This window comes from Pseudoliparis swirei, chromosome 24 (genome assembly GCF_029220125.1).
Source record: "Pseudoliparis swirei isolate HS2019 ecotype Mariana Trench chromosome 24, NWPU_hadal_v1, whole genome shotgun sequence".
Classification (NCBI taxonomy): domain Eukaryota; kingdom Metazoa; phylum Chordata; class Actinopteri; order Perciformes; family Liparidae; genus Pseudoliparis; species Pseudoliparis swirei.
In genome coordinates, this window is record NC_079411.1 from 11,724,160 (window position 1) to 11,745,563 (window position 21,404).

General features: G+C 42.5%; 2 protein-coding genes across 2 annotated transcripts; both read left to right on the forward strand.

Moving 5' to 3' along the window:
• Positions 1-3,489: 3,489 nt before the first annotated feature.
• Positions 3,490-5,802, forward strand: LOC130189698 (E3 ubiquitin-protein ligase TRIM39-like). Its single transcript, XM_056408633.1, has 2 exons — positions 3,490-3,573; positions 3,787-5,802. Exon 2 carries the CDS (start codon positions 3,789-3,791, stop codon positions 5,433-5,435), a length of 1,647 nt encoding a protein of 548 aa, XP_056264608.1. The 5' UTR covers positions 3,490-3,573; positions 3,787-3,788; the 3' UTR covers positions 5,436-5,802.
• Positions 5,803-6,421: 619 nt separating this feature from the next.
• On the forward strand, positions 6,422-19,162 carry LOC130189702 (E3 ubiquitin-protein ligase TRIM39-like). Its single transcript, XM_056408639.1, has 3 exons — positions 6,422-6,504; positions 16,582-17,894; positions 18,821-19,162. The coding sequence occupies exons 2-3, from the start codon at positions 16,584-16,586 to the stop codon at positions 19,160-19,162; spliced, it is 1,653 nt and encodes a 550-aa protein (XP_056264614.1). The 5' UTR covers positions 6,422-6,504; positions 16,582-16,583.
• Positions 19,163-21,404: the final 2,242 nt, after the last annotated feature.

A 21,404-nucleotide genomic window follows, 5' to 3' on the forward strand; every position in this document is an offset into this window, starting at 1 on the left:
TCGGTGCTGCTGAGCCTGGATACTTGAGAGATGGAGGGGGAAAAAAGCACACAAAAACGGAAGGGAGGCTGGGAAAAAATTATAGAGAAAAAGAAAGAGACTCGAGGCAGATGCTGCCAAATGTGTCAACATTAGGGACATGTTTGCTGCTGCTGCTCCCACAAGTTTAATGTTAACGTTACCACAGCAGCAACAGGTTGAAGAGGAGGCTGGCAGAGAGGAGCAGGAGCAGCAGGGTACAGATACAGAGGAAGCAGGGCCGAGTCAGCCTCTAACTTTAGTTGATCCGGTAAGGAAAATATAGCTACAGACTATAGCTACAGCTGGCTGACGTTACTACACAGCTAGCGTAGGCGTGTGCACACTTGGCGTTTTTTTAAAATGAAAAACTCCGGCCGGAGCGCTTTTTCAGGTAGAAAAAGACGCTGGCAACATTTGTTACAAAAAGCAGCCGAGAGCGTCTTTTGTTGTCATAACAATGTTACTACAACATTTTCGCGATAGTACAAAACGTTAAACAGGTGAATAAGCTAACTACCCAAGACAACAACACTGTCAACATGTTTGAATTCATGCACATATCAATAATCAGTTGATGTGTTTGTCGTAATGCACTTGATGACAATATAATTAGCTAGCTAGCCAACCTACTTGCTACGCTAGCTACCTTTTAGCTTTTCAGCCGGACAGGTCTTGCTTGTGATTGGTCAGCTGTCAAAAAAGTGCTTGACGTAGGGTAGGGCGTTTTTCTCTGAGAAGTTTAACTTTTTTCAACTGGAAAAGACGCTCTGAGCTGCAGAAAAAAACGCTACCGATGGTGGAGAAAAAAAGGCTCAGCACGGTCTACTCCATAGGATTATAGTAAAACGGACGCTGGCAGCTTAAAAAAATACCCATAGTGTGCACACACTGTTGTTGGGTGTCACATTTTCATATATGTTGAATGTTGTTTGTTTTAATGTGCGGAACTCAGGAAGAATAGCTGTCACCAAGATGGCAAATAAGTTAATGGGGATCCAATTCAACAAATAATCATCTTAGAGGGCTTATAAAGATGTCGATGTGTGATGCATGATGACTCCAGTGATGTCATAGCAGTGAGTTTACAGTATGCTGTATTTATTACTAGTACTAAATTATTTGAATTTATTATTTAATATAATAAAACATTTGAAATTATTCTTTGACTTCTGGTGCTTTTTATTTGATAACATTTTACTTCTACTGTACTTGAGTCAAGTATGGAGATTGTGTACCCCATGGCCACCACCGCCAGTCAAGAGTGAGTGAGTACACTGGTCTATTTGCACTGGTACCATTGCTTACTGCATGTAGTCATCTTTGTAGTGGTTTGGGGGAATACTGTATATATATGACTGTACAGCACGGTATATAAGACGAGTATATAAGGCGAGTATTTTTGTGCTGGTGGGTGTGGTCCGACCGATTGGGGTGGGCCTGTCTGGACCAAAAATGCCAGGGCCTAATTGTTGTCCCAGTCCAGCCCTGCACACACCTCACCCTGGAGTTTGGTCTTCATGAATGAAGTTGGATTTTAACGCATGCTGCAGTTCATTTCTTTCAAAATTCCAAATTATGTAATATTTATTTGAGCGCTATAAAGTGATTTATTTGAGAGACAGGACAGGGGAATATAATTTATATATATATATAAATATATATATATATCACAACGAAAATAATGGAACCATTATTATTTAGATCTGAAAATTGGAAAAAGACATGTTAAACATGTATTATATGTATATGTATATATATATATATACACATACAGGACTGTCTCAGAAAATTAGAATATTGTGATGAAGGTCTTTATTTTCTGTCATGCAATTAAAAAAACAAAAATGTCATGCATTCTGGATTCATTACAAATCAACTGAAATATTGCAAGCCTTTTATTCTTTTAATATTGCTGATTATGGCTTACAGCTTAAGAAAACTAAAATATCCTATCTCTAAATATTAGAATATCATGAAAAAGTATACTAGTAGGGTATTAAACAAATCACTTGAATTGTCTAATTAACTCGAAACACCTGCAAGGGTTTCCTGAGCCTTGACAAACACTCAGCTGTTATAAATCTTTTTTTTTACTTGGTCTGAGGAAATATTAAAATTTTATGAGATAGGATTTTAGAGTTTTCTTAAGCTGTAAACCATAATCAGCGATATTAAAAGAATAAAAGGCTTGCAATATTTCAGTTGATTTGTAATGAATCCAGAATGCATGACATTTTTGTTTTTTTAATTGCATTACAGAAAATAAATAACTTTATCACAATATTCTAATTTTCTGAGACAGTCCTGTATATAATAATATAAATAATATAATCTCTTCTTTTATCAATGAATAAATCAGAAAAAAACAACCATACATATTTTTATTTTAGTGCGTTAATCGCGGCCACATTAATCGCATAGATTAACGCGTTAATGCTGACAGCCCTAATATATATATATAATAAATATATATATATATTTATGTATATATATATATATATGTGTATATATATATATATTTGCATATCGGTGTTGACTCAACTGTGCAGTGATGAATAATGTTGCTTGTAGAATGTAAATTACTGGGCTTTGGATATAATTGCACTGATTTATTTGGGTTTGCATTTTGTTGGCTTTCTCTTTTTCTTTCATTATTTTCTTGTGAATGTTTTCATGAAGCACTGTGGATGGCGGTTCAGTCCGTGTTTGAGGACTATAATTACCAGATTATGTTGGTTTTAAAAGGTTTCCGAACGAGTCCATGACAGATTGTTTTATTCAAGCGACTCAGTCCTACTCCTCATTCCTAAAACACAGAACACGTTGATATTCATGTCTGTGACTAAATCAGGTCCTGCAAAGTGAATGAAAACATATTTTGTAATGAATGAAATGACTGTAAAGTATCACTGCATTAAAAATCATGTGCAGAGGAAGAAACTGTTTGTTGAAGTGTTTATTTTATAGCTGGAGTCTTGTCCATTAAATCCCCAAAGGTGTGTTTCCCTCATGTGACCACTAGGTGTCAGCAGAGCACACCTCAGACTGAGGAGCGTTTGTTAAAGGCTTTAACAGACTGCACACTATTCAACTTCCTCTGATTCAGCAACACGTAGAGATAAGAAGTAACGTTACATGAGGAGGTTAGAGCTTCACAGAGAGCTGAGCTGTGGACTCACAGTGAGATTGTTGCAGAGCTGCATTGGACCGTAAAGTGACACAAACTTATTTATTGTTTGCACGTGGGACTGACTTATTTAGGTGAAAAGGGTTCCGGTGGCTGCAGGAAAAGGAAGATTAAAAAAACACAATAGTTTCCCTACAGAGATTAAACTGCCACATGTCTGTAACTCCAGTCAAGTCTCAACCTGGAGGAGGAAACACCACCTCCCAATCAGAGCTGCTGGAGGAGGCGGGGCTTCTACGTCACACTCCTGAAGTGAAACTTACTGTTTGTCGGAGCGACAGTCGAGACACGTCTCTGTGTTTCTGTCCAGATAAATATTAAATATTACACTTTGCTCGTCTTCTTAACAGCTGACCCACAAACTGGTGAGTGACAGCTGATGATGTTTACTGTGTTTCACTAACTGGTGTTAAAACTCCACTCTAATCAAACAGGAAGTTAAACTTCATTTCCTCATGGTCAGATTGCCTTAAGTGAAGTCTGACAAGGAGTAAAGTCAAATTAAACCAAATCTCTATGAATAATTATCTATTTAAATCATTTTTAGTGACACTTTGACTTGTGTTCAATGTGTGTAGATATGGCTGCTGCCAGCAATCTGCTGTCTGAAGATCAGTTCCTGTGCTCCGTCTGTCTGGATGTGTTCACTGATCCAGTCACAACACCATGTGGACACAACTTCTGCAAAAAGTGCATCACTGAACACTGGAATGTGAGTGACAGGTGCCAGTGTCCCATGTGCCAAGAGGTTTTCACCACCAGACCAGATCTGAGGGTCAACACCTTCATCTCTGAGATGGTTTCTCAGTTCAGACAGTCGACTCAGCAGAAAGCCAGCAGCAGCAGCTCAGAGCAACAAGAGTCCAGACCAGGAGAAGTTCCCTGTGACGTCTGCACTGGAACCAAACTGAAGGCCCTGAAGTCCTGCCTGGTGTGTCTGGAGTCCTACTGTGAGACTCACCTGGAGCCTCACCTGACAGCTTCACGCCTGAAGAGACATCAGCTGATGGACCCTGTGGAGAACCTGGAAGACAGGATGTGTCTGAAGCACGATAAACCTCTGGAGCTGTTCTGTAGGACCGACCAGACGTGTGTCTGCATGCTCTGCACTGTGTTGGACCACAAGATGCACGAGTTTGTTCCTCTGAAACAAGAATGTGAAGGAAAGAAGGTGGAGCTGCAGAAGACAGAGGCTGAAACTCAGGAGATGATCCAGAAGAGACGCCTGAAGATTCAGGAGGTCCAACACAACGTGAAGCTCAGTGAGGAAGATGCAGACCGAGAGAAAGCAGAAGGTGTTCAGGTCTTCACTGGTCTGAAGGAGTCTGTGGAGAGGAAACTGAACGAGCTCATCACTACGATAGAAGAGAAGCAGAGAAGCACCAAGAAACAGGCTGAAGACGCCATCAGAGAGATGGAACAGGAGATCTCTGATCTGATGAAGAGGAGCACTGAGGTGGAGAAGCTCTCCCTCTCTGAAGACCACCTCCACCTCCTCCAGAGTGTCCAGTCCCTCAACATCCACCATCCACCACCCACCAAGGACTGGTCTCAGGTCAGTGTTCCTCCAGCATCACATGAGGGGACTGTGAGGAGAGCTGTGTCTCAGCTGGAGGAGACGCTCAGTAACATGATGAAGACGCTGGTTGAAGTTGAGATGAAGAGGGTCCAGAAGTTTGCAGTGGACGTGACTCTTGATCCTGAAACAGCTCATCATCAACTCATCCTGTCTGATGACGGGAAACAAGTGAATGATACTGATGTGACGAAGAATCTCCCAAACAACCCAGAGAGATTTACTACATATATTTGTGTCTTAGCAAAGCAAAGTTTCTCTTCAGGCAGATTTTACTTTGAGGTTCAAGTTAAAGGAAAAACTGAATGGTTTTTAGGAGTGGTCAGAGAGTCGATCAACAGGAAAGAAGACATCACATGGAGTCCTGAAGATGGTTTCTGGACTATAGATTTAACAAATGGAAACGAGTATGAAGCTAATGATGATCCTCCAGTTCTTCTCTCCCTGAAGTCTGGGCCTCAGAAGGTGGGGGTGTTTGTGGACTATGAGGAGGGTCTGGTCTCCTTCTATGACGTAGAAGCTGCAGCTCTCATCTACTCCTTTACTGGCTGCTCCTTCAAGGAGAAACTCCTCCCATTCTTCTGTCCTGGTCATAATGATGATGGTATAAACTCTGCTCCTCTGATCATCTCTCCTGTTGGAGTAAACTAATCACTCTTTGTTTATTGTAATGATTTTATTCATTGAAGAGAATAAATGTACATATGTTGTATGAATATGATGCAGTTGAACTTGACTTTAAAGACACCAAATACATGAAGCTGAAGTTTGACTTTGAGTAAATCAGCTAAATTTGTTCTGTCTGATGTTCACACAGGAAACATAGATTAATAGTTTTGTTGTCATGGAGCTTCATTAAGATTGAGGCCTACTGCATTTATATAATGTTTACAAAATACAGGATGTTTTATTGTGTGATTAACGTTAATAAAGAGAATAAATAAATAAATATGTCGTCACTTTGATTTGTTTTGTGAATATTGTTGAGATGACTTATGAACCAAAGAAACCTGTAAACATGATTGTAAAGAACTCAAATAACCGAGTTATTGACCACAAGGCCTGAGTAATGCAGTCCGCGGTCAGCCGGGGGCTCGTGAGTATCCCCACTCCCTTTAGTTTTCTCCTCTGGGTTTGTACCTGGCTTTGGTATGAAGGTAATAGCAGCCGTCTGTTGATTCAGGTAGTTTTTGATTCAACGAGGAGTATCTGTACATTTTACTTAAGAGAGGAAAACAAATATCTTTACAGTCTGTATATATTTCTGGAGGAAAGCCATCTGCTTCACTATGGGATGTCATCGATAGCTTCCTGTCTCTCTGTGAATGTAATTGGCTTATGAAAAGCCTGTTGTTGTTGTTGTGGTTTCTCATTTATTTGTGGAAGGTTCAAATGTTCCAAGTAGTTAATCTGAGAGTCACTTTTATGTATTTATGATGTGTATCGTCATTTGTAATAACTGGTAAAAATCTAATTATATCTCACCGGATTTAAAACAAAGGAGGCAAAAAGCCAGACGACTGTGTGAGTCTCAGGGAGGTGAAGGTGAGGTTTACACCCACAGAGCTGCAGGTAAGAGGCGGAGCCACCCTGAAGAGGAGAGCTGCTGCGTCACACCCCGGAAACCACACGTTGGTCCGGCAGAAACACTGCAGCGGAGACGAGTCTCTGCTTTTCTCTCAATTCAAAGTGACTTCATCAGAGTCTCTTACAAACACTGGTGAGTACATCATATTATATTTACACCTGTAACCACCAGGATTAACGCAACACCTTAGCTTTAGGGCTCGATCACACCAGCCGCTTCAAACACGCCGTGGTAAAAACGTGCCTGTGGAGTGCGCGCGCAGCCGGGCGATACAACTTCATTTACAAAATGGAGGCAAGCAGCCGTCGCGCTCTTGCTGTGTTGTGGGATGAAGAGGAGGAGAACGCCCCATAAAAGCGGAGGTTATACCGCTAATATGAGTGTCTCGTCGGGGTTTGCCTTTTACTTTTGAATTTCCCGCCGTTCATACCACACGAAAACAGGAAGGAGAGCCCGCCTCTTGCTTGATCCGATTGGCTGCCTTCGGCCTCTTGCTTGATCTGATTGGCTGCCTTGAGCCTCTTGCTTGATCTGATTGGCTGCATTGGGCCTCTTGTTTTTGTGCTCAAATCTTTTATTGGTTTTCGAAATAAATGCAAAAGAAAAGATGAACACACTGTACATATACAAAGATCATACCTGCAAACTTGTCACCTTTCGGTGAAATTCACCGTTTTGAACTCAAAATAGGTCATCTACGTGAATCGTGGAGATCCGAAGAGTTGGTTTTTTTGGTGGGGGGGGGGGGGGTCACCTGGCCCGCTGCCGTTGAGATTGCAGTGAGACGCGGAGAAAAGTGTGAAGTGTATGGAGGACTTAAAATGACTTAAGTATAAATAAATAAATGAATGCATGAATAAATACAAGAATAAATAAATAAATGTATAAATAAATGTATAAATAAATAAATGCTTAAATAAATACAGGAATGAATAAATATAAGTTATAAATCAACAAGGCATCATTAAATAAATATATTTCTGTATTTCTTCATTTATTTATTTCTCTATTTATGTGTCCACACGTATTTCTTCATTTATTCATGTGTGACATTTACGTGTCCGTATATTCAAATGAGCTGGGCGGTCCGAACCTCTGTCTAAAGCATGATTGGTCACAGGAGTGTGATGCACCTGGTGTGTTGTGCTCTACTACTTCTGCCTGGCACATGACGCTGAAGTTGACTCGCTCAGCTCACCGTTAGCAGAAGTTAGCCTATACAGCTTTTTGACTTCAGCCGTTTATCAATTCCAAGAACACTGAGTACAGACTTGTGTTCTTTTGGAGTCTGGTCTTTGGAGTCTGGTCTTGTGAGTCTGGTTTTGGGAGTCCAGACTCTCGAGGACGCAGGACGGTCTTTCTGGTCTTGTGACGTCACCACATCAACTGTTCTTGCGCATGAATTTACTCCAATTATTCACTGTAAAATAATTTACAGTGGAGTAGAATGTGTTGCGGTGTTCACTGTTGTTTGGCGTAGGCTACGAATAAACGATAATAAATATACAACGTCTCGTAGCTTTCCTCACCCAGGGTCGCTACAATATGAAGTTATGAATCTTAACCCTCAGTCAAATTGACGTAACGTTATCTTTTAGTCAATAATAAACTCGTTGTGCTCTTTAGATCCTCAAAAACCTAATTATATCTCATGTTTAGCCGCTACGGAGACGTCAGATCCAGCGGAGCATTTCAAAAAGTCCAGGCTGCTCTCGGCGGCCACACAGCGCGCTGAGCGCCCGGAGCTCAGAGGTCCCACGAGCAGGACCTCAAATCTCCGTCGCATATTGTTAAGTTGTAATAGTTTATTTTGATAACATCTGCAGAGGTCTTATGGTTTAAATTAATACATATAGAAAGATATTATAATAGACAATATTAAGGAGAATATTGATATTGTTATTAATGTATTATGAAGCATAGGGGTAATGTTTACTCTATGCAAATGTAAATGGCAAGAATTAATGTATGTTGCATGAGAGTGACTGTATGTTAGTATTATAGATTGACGAAGCCGGTTGAATTCCGTGAAGTGACTGACAATAACAAGAGGCTTTTATTGTGAAGGTGACTTTAATTGACGGGATTCTTATTGTGAAAGCGTCGGAACCGGAAGTGACGTTTCGACCGCCGCAAGAGGATTATGAAACAGCGTGTTTTTAGAGAGCTCGTTCTCTTTTTCAGGTAAGCCCCGAAGGGAAGGTTGTGCGTCCGGAAGGTGCCGAGAGCCTGCAGCCTTGACACGAGGATAGAGCGCGTTGAATGTTTGATTCACTTTTCTTGCCATTAAATGTTGATAACTTAATCCATGCGTGTCCGGAAGCCTGTTTCTCCACCATCTGCGGAGTGCCCCAGTTTTGTGGATACATTACATTACATTACATGTCATTTAGCAGACGCTTTTATCCAAAGCGACTTACAATAAGTGCATTTCAACCTAGAGTACAAACTAAGAACAACAAGAATACAGGAAGTAACATTTCCTCAACATAGTCGAACTACAAAAGTACCATAAGTAAGTGCTATCTAAGTGCCACTGAAGTGCTAATCTGTGTTTTAATCCAGATATAGTCGGAAAAGGTGTGTTTTCAGTCTCCGACGGAAGATGTAGAGACTTTCTGCTGTCCTGATGTCAGTGGGGAGCTCGTTCCACCACTGAGGAGCCAGGACAGCAAACAGTCTGGATTTCGAGTGATTAGCTCGAGGCGCAGGAGTCACAAGTCGGTTGGCTGTTGCCGAGCGGAGCGAACGTGCCGGGGTGTACGGTGTGACCATATCCCGGATGTAGACGGGGCCCGATCCGTCTAGAGCACGGTACGCCAGGACCAGTGTTTTGAAGCGGATGCGAGCAGCCACGGTAACCAGTGGAAGGCGGAGGAGCGGAGTGGTGTGGGTGAATTTCGGGAGGCTGAAGACCAGTCGAGCTGCTGCATTCTGGATGAGCTGCAGGGGTCAGATGGCCTTAGCAGGTAGACCAGCCAGGAGGGAGTTGCAGTAGTCGAGGCGTGAAATGACCAGAGCCTGGATCAGAACCTGCGCCGCCTTCTGAGTAAGAAGAGGACGTATTCTCCTGATGTTGTGCAGCATGTACCTACAGGAACGCTGTCGCAGCGATGTTGGCCGTCAGGGAGAGTTGACTGTCGAGTGTCACCCCGAGGTTCCTGGCAGTCAGGGTAGGGGCCAACACAGAGCTGTTGAAGGTGGTAGTCAGGTCGTGGGTGGGAGCCTTTCCTGGAAGGAATAGTAGCTCAGTCTTGTCAGGGTTGATCTTCAGGTGGTGAGCAGACATCCACTGAGAGATGTCAGTCAGACAGGCAGAGATTCGTGCCGCCACCTGTGTTTCGGACGGTGGAAACGAGAAGATCAGTTGGGTGTCATCAGCATAGCTATGGTAGGAGAAGCCATGCGAACGAATGACAGAGCCGAGAGAATTTGTGTACAGAGAGAAGAGGAGGGGACCCAGGACGGAGCCTTGAGGAACCCCAGTAGTGAGAGGACAAGGATCAGACACAGATCCTCTCCAAGTTACCCGGTAGGTGCGGTCTTTAAGGTAGGAAGAGAAAAGAGCGAGTGCAGTGCCTGAGATCCCCAGGTCCTGAAGAGAAGAGATCAGGATCTGGTGGTCCACTGTGTCAAATGCTGCAGAAAGGTCGAGAAGGATAAGGACAGAGGAGAGAGAGGCTGCTCTAGCAGTGTGAAGCTGCTCAGAGACAGCAAGGAGGGCCGTCTCTGTCGAGTGGCCGGCCTTGAATCCAGACTGGTGAGGGTCAAGAAGGTTGTTACTGTGGAGATAGGAGGACACTTGGCTCAAGATAGCTCGCTCCAGAGTTTTGGAGAGAAAAGGAAGAAGAGAGACCGGTCTGTAGTTGCTGACTTCAGACGGGTCGAGCGTGGGTTTCTTCAGGAGAGGGTTGACTCTCGCCTCCTTCAGAGAGTTAGGAAACAGCCAGTTGAGAGGGAGCTGTTAATAAGATGGGTGAGGAAGGTCAGAAGGTCAGGAGCAATAGCCTGGAGAATGGGAGACGGACGGGGTCAAGGGCGCAGGTGGTCGGTCGGGCGGAGGTCACCAAGCTAAGAACTTGATTGGGAGACAAGGGGTGAAAGAGGAAAAGAGGGGATGAAGAAGTTAGTGTTGGTGAGGTGATAGAAGATGGATTTGTAAAGGAGGAGCGATGTCGTCTATCTTGTTTGTAAAGTAGTCGACAAAGTGGCTCGCAAAAGGGTGGAAGGAGGAGGGGACAGGGGGATCAAGGAGGTTGGAAAAGATAGAGAAGAGTTTTTGGGGTTAGAGAAGGAAGACTGAATTTTGGTCAGGTAGAACGAGCTTTTGGCTGCAGAGATAGAGGAAGAGAAGGAGGAGGAGAGATTGATAGAAGAGCAAGTCTTCCGCTTGATTCGATTTGCCATTTTCTTTCCGTCGCTGAGGGTGGCTCTCTCGGCGACCGAGTCCGACAACCACGGAGCCGGAGAGGATTTCCAACGGTCGTGTCTTAAAAGGACAAAGAGAATCAACAGATGAAGACAGGGAAGAGAGGAGAGTGTCTGCGGCAGAGTTAGGATGCATGAGTGAGAAGCAGTCAGTTGAGGGAGAGCAGATAGGACAGAGGAGGCCAGAGAGGAGGGGCAGAGAGTGCGAATGTTGCGGCGTACAGGTGCAGAGTCTGTAGATATGGGTGGGTTGTCAGTACCAGAGAGCGAGAGAGAGTAAGAGATGAAGAAGTGGTCAGAGACATGGAGAGGAGTCACAGTGAGGTTAGAGGTAGAGCAGTTTCTTGTGAAAATGTAGTCAAGGTGGTTGCCGGCTTTGTGAGTAGGAGGGGAGGGACTGAGTGAGAGGTTAAAGGAAGACAGTAAGAGTAAGAGATCACATGACTTCTCTGTCTGGATGTTAAAGTCACCCAGAAGGATGAGCGGGGGGCCGTGTTCCGCGAAGTTCGATAGGAGGACGTCTAGCTCGTCCAAGAAATCTCCCAAAGAACCAGGGGGACGGTAGAGAACAACAATGTGAAGTTGAACCGGATGAGTAACGGTCACAGCATGAAACTCAAAAGTCAGTGGGATAAAGAGTGGAAGCGGGTAGGGAGCGAAACACCATGTGGGTGAGATGAGTAAACCTGTACCTCCACCCCGACCAGAGGGTCTGGGTGTGTGGCTGAAGGAGAAGGCCGAGGAGAGAGCAGCCGGGGTAGACGTGTTCTCTGCTGTGATCCAGGTCTCAGTGAGAGCCAGGAAGTCAAGCGACTGCTCCAAGGCAAAGCCAGAGATGAAGTCGGCCTTGCGGTTGGCTGACTGACAGTTCCAGAGGCCTCCTGTGACCAGGTGCTGGGTGTGAGTAGAACGGGTAGGAAGGATAACAGAGGAGGGGTTCCGATACCTTACAATATCCTTATTCGGCTGAATCTCGATAAACCGACCACAGATTTGATGCTTAAACTACTAACTTCTCGGCTGAAAACATCCTTAAATTACATTCCGTGACTCAACAACAGTAGTATTTAGAATGTACAGACAAGAATGCATAATAAACGCTGTTCGTCTACAGATCCAAGTGCTAGGGATCGATTGCTTCTGTCTTGCTCCCTGACTTGACCAATCCTGTTCAACAATGAGGTTCGGACCGCCCCAGCTCATTTGAATATACGGACACATAAATGTCACACATAAATAAATGAAGAAATACGTGTGGACACATAAATAGAGAAATAAATAAATGAAGAAATGTAGAAATACATTTATTTAATGATGTCCTGTTGAGTTATAACTTATATTTATTAATTGCTGTATTTATTTCTGTATTTACACATTTATTCTTGTATTTATTTATTTATACATTTATTTAAGAATTTATTTATACATTTATTTAAGCATTTATTCATTTATTCTTGTATTTATTCATGCATTTATTTATTTATTTATTTATACTTAAGTCATTTTGAGTCCTCCATAGAAGTGGTGCTCTTCGCAATAAAACATCTTTGATGGGACGTGTCGAGTCTTGGCCAATCAGCGTTCAGATGTCGACAGCGTTTGGGGGTTCAGGTTAGCTTGAATTAGGGCTGCAACTAACGATTATTTTGATAATCGATTAATCGGTTGATTATTCTATCGATTAATCGATTAATCGGATAAAAAAACAAAAAAACTTTAATTTTCAACACTTTATTCAAAACAGGGTCCGTACGGTCATGGAAAACCTGGAAAAGTCATGGAGTTTTTAAATGGCTATTAGCAGGCCTAGAAAAGTAATTGAAAAAAATTAAATCCCAAAATATTTGGAAAATTAATGCAATTTTTTTAAATTTTAATTTACACGGTATGCTTTTGGAATTCTCATTGTTAGTTTAAACACTACATCTTCTCACTTTGTCACGTATAGACAGTTTTCACAAAATGTTTAATCATGGAAATTTGGTTTAAAGTCATGGAAAGGTCCTGGAGATCCACTGGTCACCATGGTGATGAACCCATCACAAACAGACTGACAGCTTTCCTCTCCTGAGCAGTGGTCCCCATGTGGCCCCCTGAACAATATCAGAGACCCGTTCCGATTTATTATTTTTTTCACCTGGCCCGCTGCCGTTGAGATTACAGTGAGATGCGGAAAAAATGTGAAGTGGTGCTCTTCACAATAAAACATCTTTGATGGGACGTGTCGCGTCTCGGCCAATCAGCGTTCAGATGTCGACAGCGTTTGGGAAGTTAGGTTAGCTTGAATGTTAGTCCGCTACATCCGCTGCTGTCACGCTGCACAGTGTAGCGATACGAACAAAGTACCCGTACGTTAAAAACGATGTGATTTAGCATATTTTTAGTATCGATACTTCATTAAAAGAGCGATCAGAGCTCACACGCTGCTCCGCTCCGTTAAATGGTGTCTACACGCGCAGCGCTCACAGCGAGTCGTGGTTTATCTCCGTTGCCTTTCTCCATGGAAAAATATTTTCCGCAACCGCCACGGAATAAATAACCATGTTTTCTACGTTATACTCTTGTGGAAATGCCACACACGTCGTGACATGTAGCGCCCTGGTGTCGGGGTCATAACGTCACCCGTAGGCGCACTTAGCTCCGTGAATGTCTCCGACGACGTGAATGACTTCTGCATCCAGCGCCACGTGAGCAGCAGCAGCCAATTAGATTTATCAACAGAGGAGCAGCTCAGCGCTGATTGGCTCTCACAACGCAGCGTTCAGTCTCTCCTCTCCCTCTCGCTCCGCTCTTGTTTCTCCTGCGCCGCTCTGCGCTCAACTCAACTTTGTTTATACTCCGTGACTTATTAAGCGCCGTAATAATCGCACGACACAACGAATCGATAATGAAATTCGTTGCCAACTATTTTAATAATCGATTTTTATCGATTTTATCGATTCGTTGTTGCAGCCCTAGCTTGAATGTCATCCCGCTACATCTACTGCTGTCACGCTGCACGGTGTAGCGATGCTAACAAAGTACCCGTACGTTAAACACGATTTGATTTAGCATATCTTTAGTATCGATACTTCATTAAGAGAGCGATCAGAGCGCACGCGCTGCTCCGTGTCGAGCTGTCTGCGCACACTGCGCAGCGCTCACAGCGAGAGAAGTGGCGCAGCTTTCGAGACCGACTTCGGTTTAAAAAATAAAAAGATGCCAGAAGTGAAATGTTTGTCTGTAAAGTTCTGTAACTCTACAGCTGCTCATCCTGATGAACTGTATATCATCTGGTCAGAGACTAACGGCCTCATAGTGTATAATCAATGCTATGATGGAACCATGTAGTTTCATTCATATCTGGCTGTATGAATACTAATATTACTGTCATTTGTTAAGTGTTGAAAAAGTTGGTAAAAAGTGAACCATACAGATGTTTTATTTATTACTATTATAGATAAATATACCAGTCTCGTATTTATGGTACCATATTGTTTTTATGGTATTGGGTATCATGATATTTATGGCAGGTATGTAATATGTATAGAAGTTATAATATGAGTATCGTGACAAACAGGGAGAGACAGAACAGATTCAGGGAAAAGTCCATGAGGACTGTTCAGTAGGGCTGCAACTAACGATTATTTTGATAATCTATTAATCGGTTGATTATTCTATCGATTAATCGATTAATCGGATAAAAAAACAAAAACACTTTAATTTTCAACCCTTTATTCAAAACAGGGTCCGTACGGTCATGGAAAACCTGGAAAAGTCATGGAATTTTTAAATGGCTATGAGCAGGCCTAGAAAAGTAATTTAAAAAAATAAAATCCCAAAATATTTGGAAATGTAATGCAAATTTGTTTTAATCAAATGTTAATTTACACAGTATATATACGGTATGCTTTGGAATTCTCATTGTTAGTTTAAATACTACATCTTCTCACTTTGTCACGTATAGACAGAGTTTTCACAAAATGTTTAATCATGGAAATTTGGTTTAAAGTCATGGAAAGGTCCTGGAGACCCACTGGTCACCATGGTGATGAACCTGTTCACTGGTCATGTGGATAAAACCGTCACAAACAGACTGACAGCTCTCCTCTCCTGATCAGTGGTCCCCATGTGGCCTCGCCCCCTGAACAATACCAGAGACGCGTTACGATTTATAATTTTTTTCATCTGGCCCGCTGCCGTTGAGATTGCAGTGAGACGCGGGAAAAATGTGAAGTGGTGCTCTTCACAATAAAACATCTTTGATGGGACGTGTCGCGTCTCGGCCAATCAGCGTTCAGATGTCCACAGCGTTTGGGAAGTTAGGTTAGCTTGAATGTTAGTCCGCTACATTTGCTGCTGTCACGCTGCACGGTGTAGCGATACTAACAAAGTACCCGTACGTTAAAAACGATGTGATTTAGCATATTTTTAGTATTGATACTTCATTAAAAGAGCGATCAGAGCGCACGCGCTGCTCCGCTCCGTTAAATGGTGTCTGCACGCGCAGCGCTCACAGCGAGTGGCGTCGTGGCTTATCTCCGTTGCCTTTCTCCATGGAACAATATTTTCCGCTATCCGCCACGGAATAAATAACCACGTTTTCTCCGTTATACTCTTGTGGAAATGCCACACACGTCGTGACATGTAGCGCCCTGGTGTCGGGGTTCATAACGTCACCCGGAGGCGCACACAGCTCCGTGAATGTCTCCGACTACTGAATGACTTCCGCATCCAGCGCCACGTGAGCAGCAGCAGCCAATTAGATTCATCAACAGAGGAGCAGCTCAGCGCTGATTGGCTCTCACAACGCAGCGTTCTGTCCTCTCCCTCCGCTCTGGTTTCTCCTGCGCCGCTCTGCGCTCAACTCAACTTTGTTTATACTCCGTGACTTATTGAGCGCCGTAATAATCGCGCGACACAACGAATCGATAATGAAATTCGTTGCCAACTATTTTAATAATCGATTTTTATCGATTCGTTGTTGCAGCCCTACTGTTCAGGCACAAAAAAAAGGAAGTTGGTTCATGAATGACTTTAACCATATTATATATAATGACAATGTATATTTGTTCTTACTATCATTATAGGGCTGAGTCAGAGCGGAGGACCTTTTGTTCTTAAACTGTTTATTGTCATTATTTAGATTTGTGGTCAGAACAATAAAATGACTGTAGTTGTGGTTCTAAAAGCTTTGAGGCTTCAAACAACGTGGATGTGGTGTGGTGACAACAACAACAAAAAGTCACCTGCACTGCACCCCCCCCCCCCCCCCCCCACCCCCCGTTGTCACCTTTTTCACCCCTCATGAGTTTGCAGGTATGAAAGATACTCAGACAAAAAATATATTATATATATACGGGTAGACATGCAAAAACCTGCACACAGTATTTTGCTGATTCATTCTTCAACATTTTTAGAGTAGTCTCATATTCATTCTTTTGGCCAAATCTAGTTTTATTCAGATGCGAAGAACATGAGATTGCTGTATTCCTTATGCAACCTTTGATGGCACTCTATAGAATACACGGATCATTAGTGGTCCCAGCATTTTCTGAAATATAAACAGTAAAGGGTCTCTAAAGTACGGGTAGGTGCAAAACTCATTATTTCTGCTGTTCTTTAACTCTTGACTTATTCTGTGCTCCTTTGCAAGAGGAGCAAGGTTGAGTCTGTCGGCACGACTTTGATCTTGGTTTCTTAATTAAAAGATATACAAATAATTACACCGTTTTTTTCCCTTTTCAACAAATAATGAAACTATTTTTAATATAATGTTCTTTTCTTCCTCAATGTGTGTAGATATGGCTTCTGCAAACTTTCTGCCATCTGAAGATCAGTTCCTGTGCTCCGTCTGTCTGGATGTGTTCACTGATCCAGTCACAACACCATGTGGACACAACTTCTGCAAAAACTGCATCAATGATTACTGGAATACCAACAACCAGAACATGTGTCCACTGTGTACAAAGGTTTTCTTCTCAAGACCTGAGCTGCTCGTCAACACTTTGTTCTCTGGGATGGTTTCTCAGTTCAGACAGTCGACTCAGCAGAAAGCCAGCAGCAGCAGCTCAGAGCAACAAGAGTCCAGACCAGGAGAAGTTCCCTGTGACGTCTGCACTGGAACCAAACTGAAGGCCCTGAAGTCCTGCCTGGTGTGTCTGGCCTCCTACTGTGAGACTCACCTGGAGCCTCACCTGACAGCTTCACGCCTGAAGAGACATCAGCTGATGGACCCTGTGGAGAACCTGGAAGACAGGATGTGTCTGAAGCACGATAAACCTCTGGAGCTGTTCTGTAGGACCGACCAGACGTGTGTCTGCATGCTCTGCACTGTGTTGGACCACAAGATGCACAATGTTGTTCCTCTGAAACAAGAATGTGAAGGAAAGAAGGTGGAGCTGCAGAAGACAGAGGCTGAAACTCAGGAGATGATCCAGAAGAGACGCCTGAAGATTCAGGAGGTCCAACACAACGTGAAGCTCAGTGAGGAAGATGCAGACCGAGAGAAAGCAGAAGGTGTTCAGGTCTTCACTGGTCTGAAGGAGTCTGTGGAGAGGAAACTGAACGAGCTCATCACTACGATAGAAGAGAAGCAGAGAAGCACCAAGAAACAGGCTGAAGACGCCATCAGAGAGATGGAACAGGAGATCTCTGATCTGATGAAGAGGAGCACTGAGGTAGAGAAGCTCTCCCTCTCTGAAGACCACCTCCACGTCCTCCAGAGTGTCCAGTCCCTCAACATCCACCATCCACCACCCACCAAGGACTGGTCTCAGGTCAGTGTTCCTCCAGCATCACATGAGGGGACTGTGAGGAGAGCTGTGTCTCAGCTGGAGGGGACGCTCAGTAACATGATGAAGACGCTGGTTGAAGTTGAGATGAAGAGGCTCCAGAAGTTTGCAGTGGATGTGACTCTTGATCCTAAAACAGCTCATCATTACCTCATCCTGTCTGATGACGGGAAACAAGTGAAACATGGTGATGTGACGAAGAATCTCCCAAACAACCCAGAGAGATTTACTACATGTATTTGTGTCTTAGCAAAGCAAAGTTTCTCTTCAGGCAAATTTTACTTTGAGATTCAAGTTAAAGGAAAAACCGAATGGTTTTTAGTAGGGATGCACCGATCTGATCGGCGCCGATCCATATCGGCCGATATTGCCATTATCGGTTTTGATCGGCGTTCTCAAAACGGCCGATCAAACCGATCGATCAGATGACGTAACATCTGCGAGAACTATCAGACGTTTCAATCGCCGCGCACCGCAACGGAGACGATGCGCCCGACGAGGGCCGCAGAGTGAGAGGTCAGAGGGGATCCTCACCACCGAGCGGCGTCCCCGTCCCCCGAGTTGAATCTCTGGGTCGACTCAGCCGACTCTCACATGTCTGAGTCCCTTGAGACTGATGTTCACGGTAAACACATTCGATCGGGAGCAAAGAGGGTTTGATAACGTTAGCGGAAGGATTTATGTGACAACATCCGGTTTTGCAAAGTTAGCGGAAAGAACCACGTGAAACGACATCCGTTTTTCAAAATAAGATGTCGACAAATCATACACAAGTAAACAATGAACTGATTTTGTATCTTTATAGATCGTTTCTGAGATTTAGCTTAAATTATGCTAACATTGAAACAGTTTTACTGCACCAAGGAAGAGTTTATAAAAATAAGTCAGACTTTTGTATGTTAAAAAAAGTCCTATATATAGATCTCCCCAAGAGTTCCAGGAAATGAATGATGCAGATGTGTTCCATACATATCTGAAATCCCCTACAATAGCAATCAAACCATTTTAATGTATCAATTAGGACATTTTTCAAAGTAAAAGTCCTAAATGTTTAAAGAAATCTGTAATTTCTTTATTGTTTGAGTTGCTTTATATATCTATTTCCTCATAGTCCTAGGCAATAATACTACACAATAAATAGAATGCTTCAATCGACACCGTGATCGGTGATCGTTATTATCGGATCGGCAGATACTGATTTCAGTGATCGGTGATCGGCACAAAAAACCTGATCGGTGCATCTCTAGTTTTTAGGAGTGGTCAGAGAGTCGATCAACAGGAAAGAAGAGATCACATGGAGACCTGAAGATGTTTACTGGACTATAGATTTAACAAATGGAAACAAGTATATAGCTGCTGCTGATCCTCCAGTTCTTCTCCCCCTGAAGTCTGGGCCTCAGAAGGTGGGGGTGTTTGTGGATTATGAGGAGGGTCTGGTCTCCTTCTATGACGTAGAAGCTGCAGCTCTCATCTACTCCTTTACTGGCTGCTCCTTCAAGGAGAAACTCCTCCCATACTTCTGTCCTGGTCATAATGATGATGGTATAAACTCTGCTCCTCTGGTCATCACTCCTGTTGGAGTAAACTAATCTCTTTGTTTCTTGGAATGATTTTATTCATTGAAGAGTATAAATTAGGGCTGTCAATCTATTAAAAAAAATTAACTAATTGATCGCACTTTTTGAAATTCATTAATCGCGATTAATCGCAATTAAAAGTTAAAAGTTCATTCTTTTTAAAGACCAAACTTCACACAGCTGTGTTTTCAAAGAGGCTCCTACCTATAAAGTGCCAGCGAGGTATTTAATATTGTGGATGATAAATTGTTTCTTCAGTGAAACATCAGATTAGTAAAAAATATATATATATATTGAGACCCCATTGGTCCTGTCATCTTTAACATTGAACAGCAGAACCAGTGGCCTTGGTAACTGACTGACATTCAAATATGTCACGTTCACCCTCTGGAGGCTGGGGGCATTTTATACATTTTACAAAAAAATGTAAATTCACCTTTTAAAGGCGTTTGCATATGACACATACCCACGTGTTATACATCAAACATTCCAGAACAATCTCAGCTCTATTCAATGAGGCTCATTGTCCTCGCGCCGTGTTCTCTGCTCTCTGACTGACAGGCTGCTATAGAGCCTCACATGTGTGGTGGGAGGTCCTTTGTGATTTACTGAGTGTTCATTGGTTGTTTTTTCCCCAAAATGTTGACAGACAAACGGATTGACCAATCACGGTGAAGGTTTCGTGTAATGAGTTCTCTCCGCGCCGCGTCACCCGACACGTCGCCCTCTGTTCCTCTGTGTATCAGAGGGGAGACGGGAGGAAGGAGGAGCAGGAGGAAACCCGACTGATTCATCCACGAGTTTAAACTGATTTCTGATCCTTATTTTCGCGGAGAAATAATTGTTTTAAAAACGGAAACAGTGTTAAACCGTACTGCCGCGGGTTGACACTCGGTTTGAGTGTAAAAACTTCAACGAACACCGGAAGTAAACAAAGTTGCGTTAATTGCGTTAAAATATTTTTGTGTGTTAACGCGGCCAAATTAATCGCATAGCTTAACGCGTTAACGCTGACAGCCCTAGAAATAATATTATTACATGGAATAACTCACAGATTTAATCTGATATGTTTACATAAAAGAGTTACTGGATTTAAAAATCAAAGAAGCTTCACAGAGAAGTAAAACAACTTTAAAAACAAGGCAAATAAATGAGATATGAAAATATGTTTATTAGAAATGTATGAAAGAATGATACTTTTCTATGTTGAATGCAATTTCTAGGATACATTTTTATTTTTTTATTTTCATTTATATTATATTTGTTCACCTTTCTGACATTCCTAATTTTTCACTTGGGTTAACCTCTTTTATTGTAATTTAAATAAAAAACTATAAAATATCAAGTAATGGCAAAAAAATATGACATAAAATATTCGGGCTGTTTACTGACATTTTACTGATGATTTAATAATGTTTTTCTTTTTTAATCAATCTCAAATCGGACCACACCACAGCGCCCCCTTGAGGCCCCTCCCCCCGGTCCTCCGGTAGGATGAGTTGGTGCTGCGTTCAGGTGAATCTTAGTCGGCTCTGTGAGACGTTCAAAACTCACAGTTGCCAGCTGAGATTAAACTGGATCACAGCGGTTATTGTTTCCTTTGCAGACACTTTCAACATTGATTTTGTTTAATCAGATATTCACAAGTTATGAGACAAATATATTCAATCAAATATGTTTTGCCGTAAGTGGGGCCCATTGTCTCATAATCCATTCATGAATGTAGAGCCCCCCAAACTCCAAAAGTGTTTCTTCTTCTTCAAAGCGTCCTCGACCCTTGTCGTCCTTCGGCCCGGCGGCAACACACCAAAAAAATAAGATTGCGTTAAAATAAATCTGTTTTTAAAGTGTAAAGTGTCCTTTTGTTTGTCTCTCTAGTCTAATAGACCTCATGAGGACTTATCGTTATCCTCACATGAGAAGTTGGGATGTTTTGACACATTTTATCTATCAAAGTAAATATATTGTGTTCATATTATTCTCTGTTGACTACATTCATTCAGAAATACGTGAAATTACTCAAAGACATGAAGAGACTTTCCTCAGTTATGAACATTTAGTTTATAGAGACACTTTATGGGGAAATAATCAAGATTTAACAGCTGAAACAGCTTTAGCTCGGAGGACACAACAATAAAAACAACAACAAAACAATAAACAAAGTATCTGGTGCACATTCAGAGTTAGAGATATTAATATTAATAAGATGATGTTTCAAAATAAAAGTCTTACCTCAGTGATAAACACACGCGGG

What these genes read in the sequence shown, in the direction of transcription:
- LOC130189698 (XM_056408633.1), top strand. Translation starts at nt 3,789, where the DNA reads ATGGCTGCTGCCAGCAATCTGCTGTCTGAAGATCAGTTCCTGTGCTCC.
- LOC130189702 (XM_056408639.1), top strand. Translation starts at nt 16,584, where the DNA reads ATGGCTTCTGCAAACTTTCTGCCATCTGAAGATCAGTTCCTGTGCTCC. An exon ending in GAAAAACCGAATGGTTTTTA is followed by an intron (nt 17,895 to 18,820) that starts GTAGGGATGCAC and finishes GTGCATCTCTAG; the next exon opens with TTTTTAGGAGTGGTCAGAGA.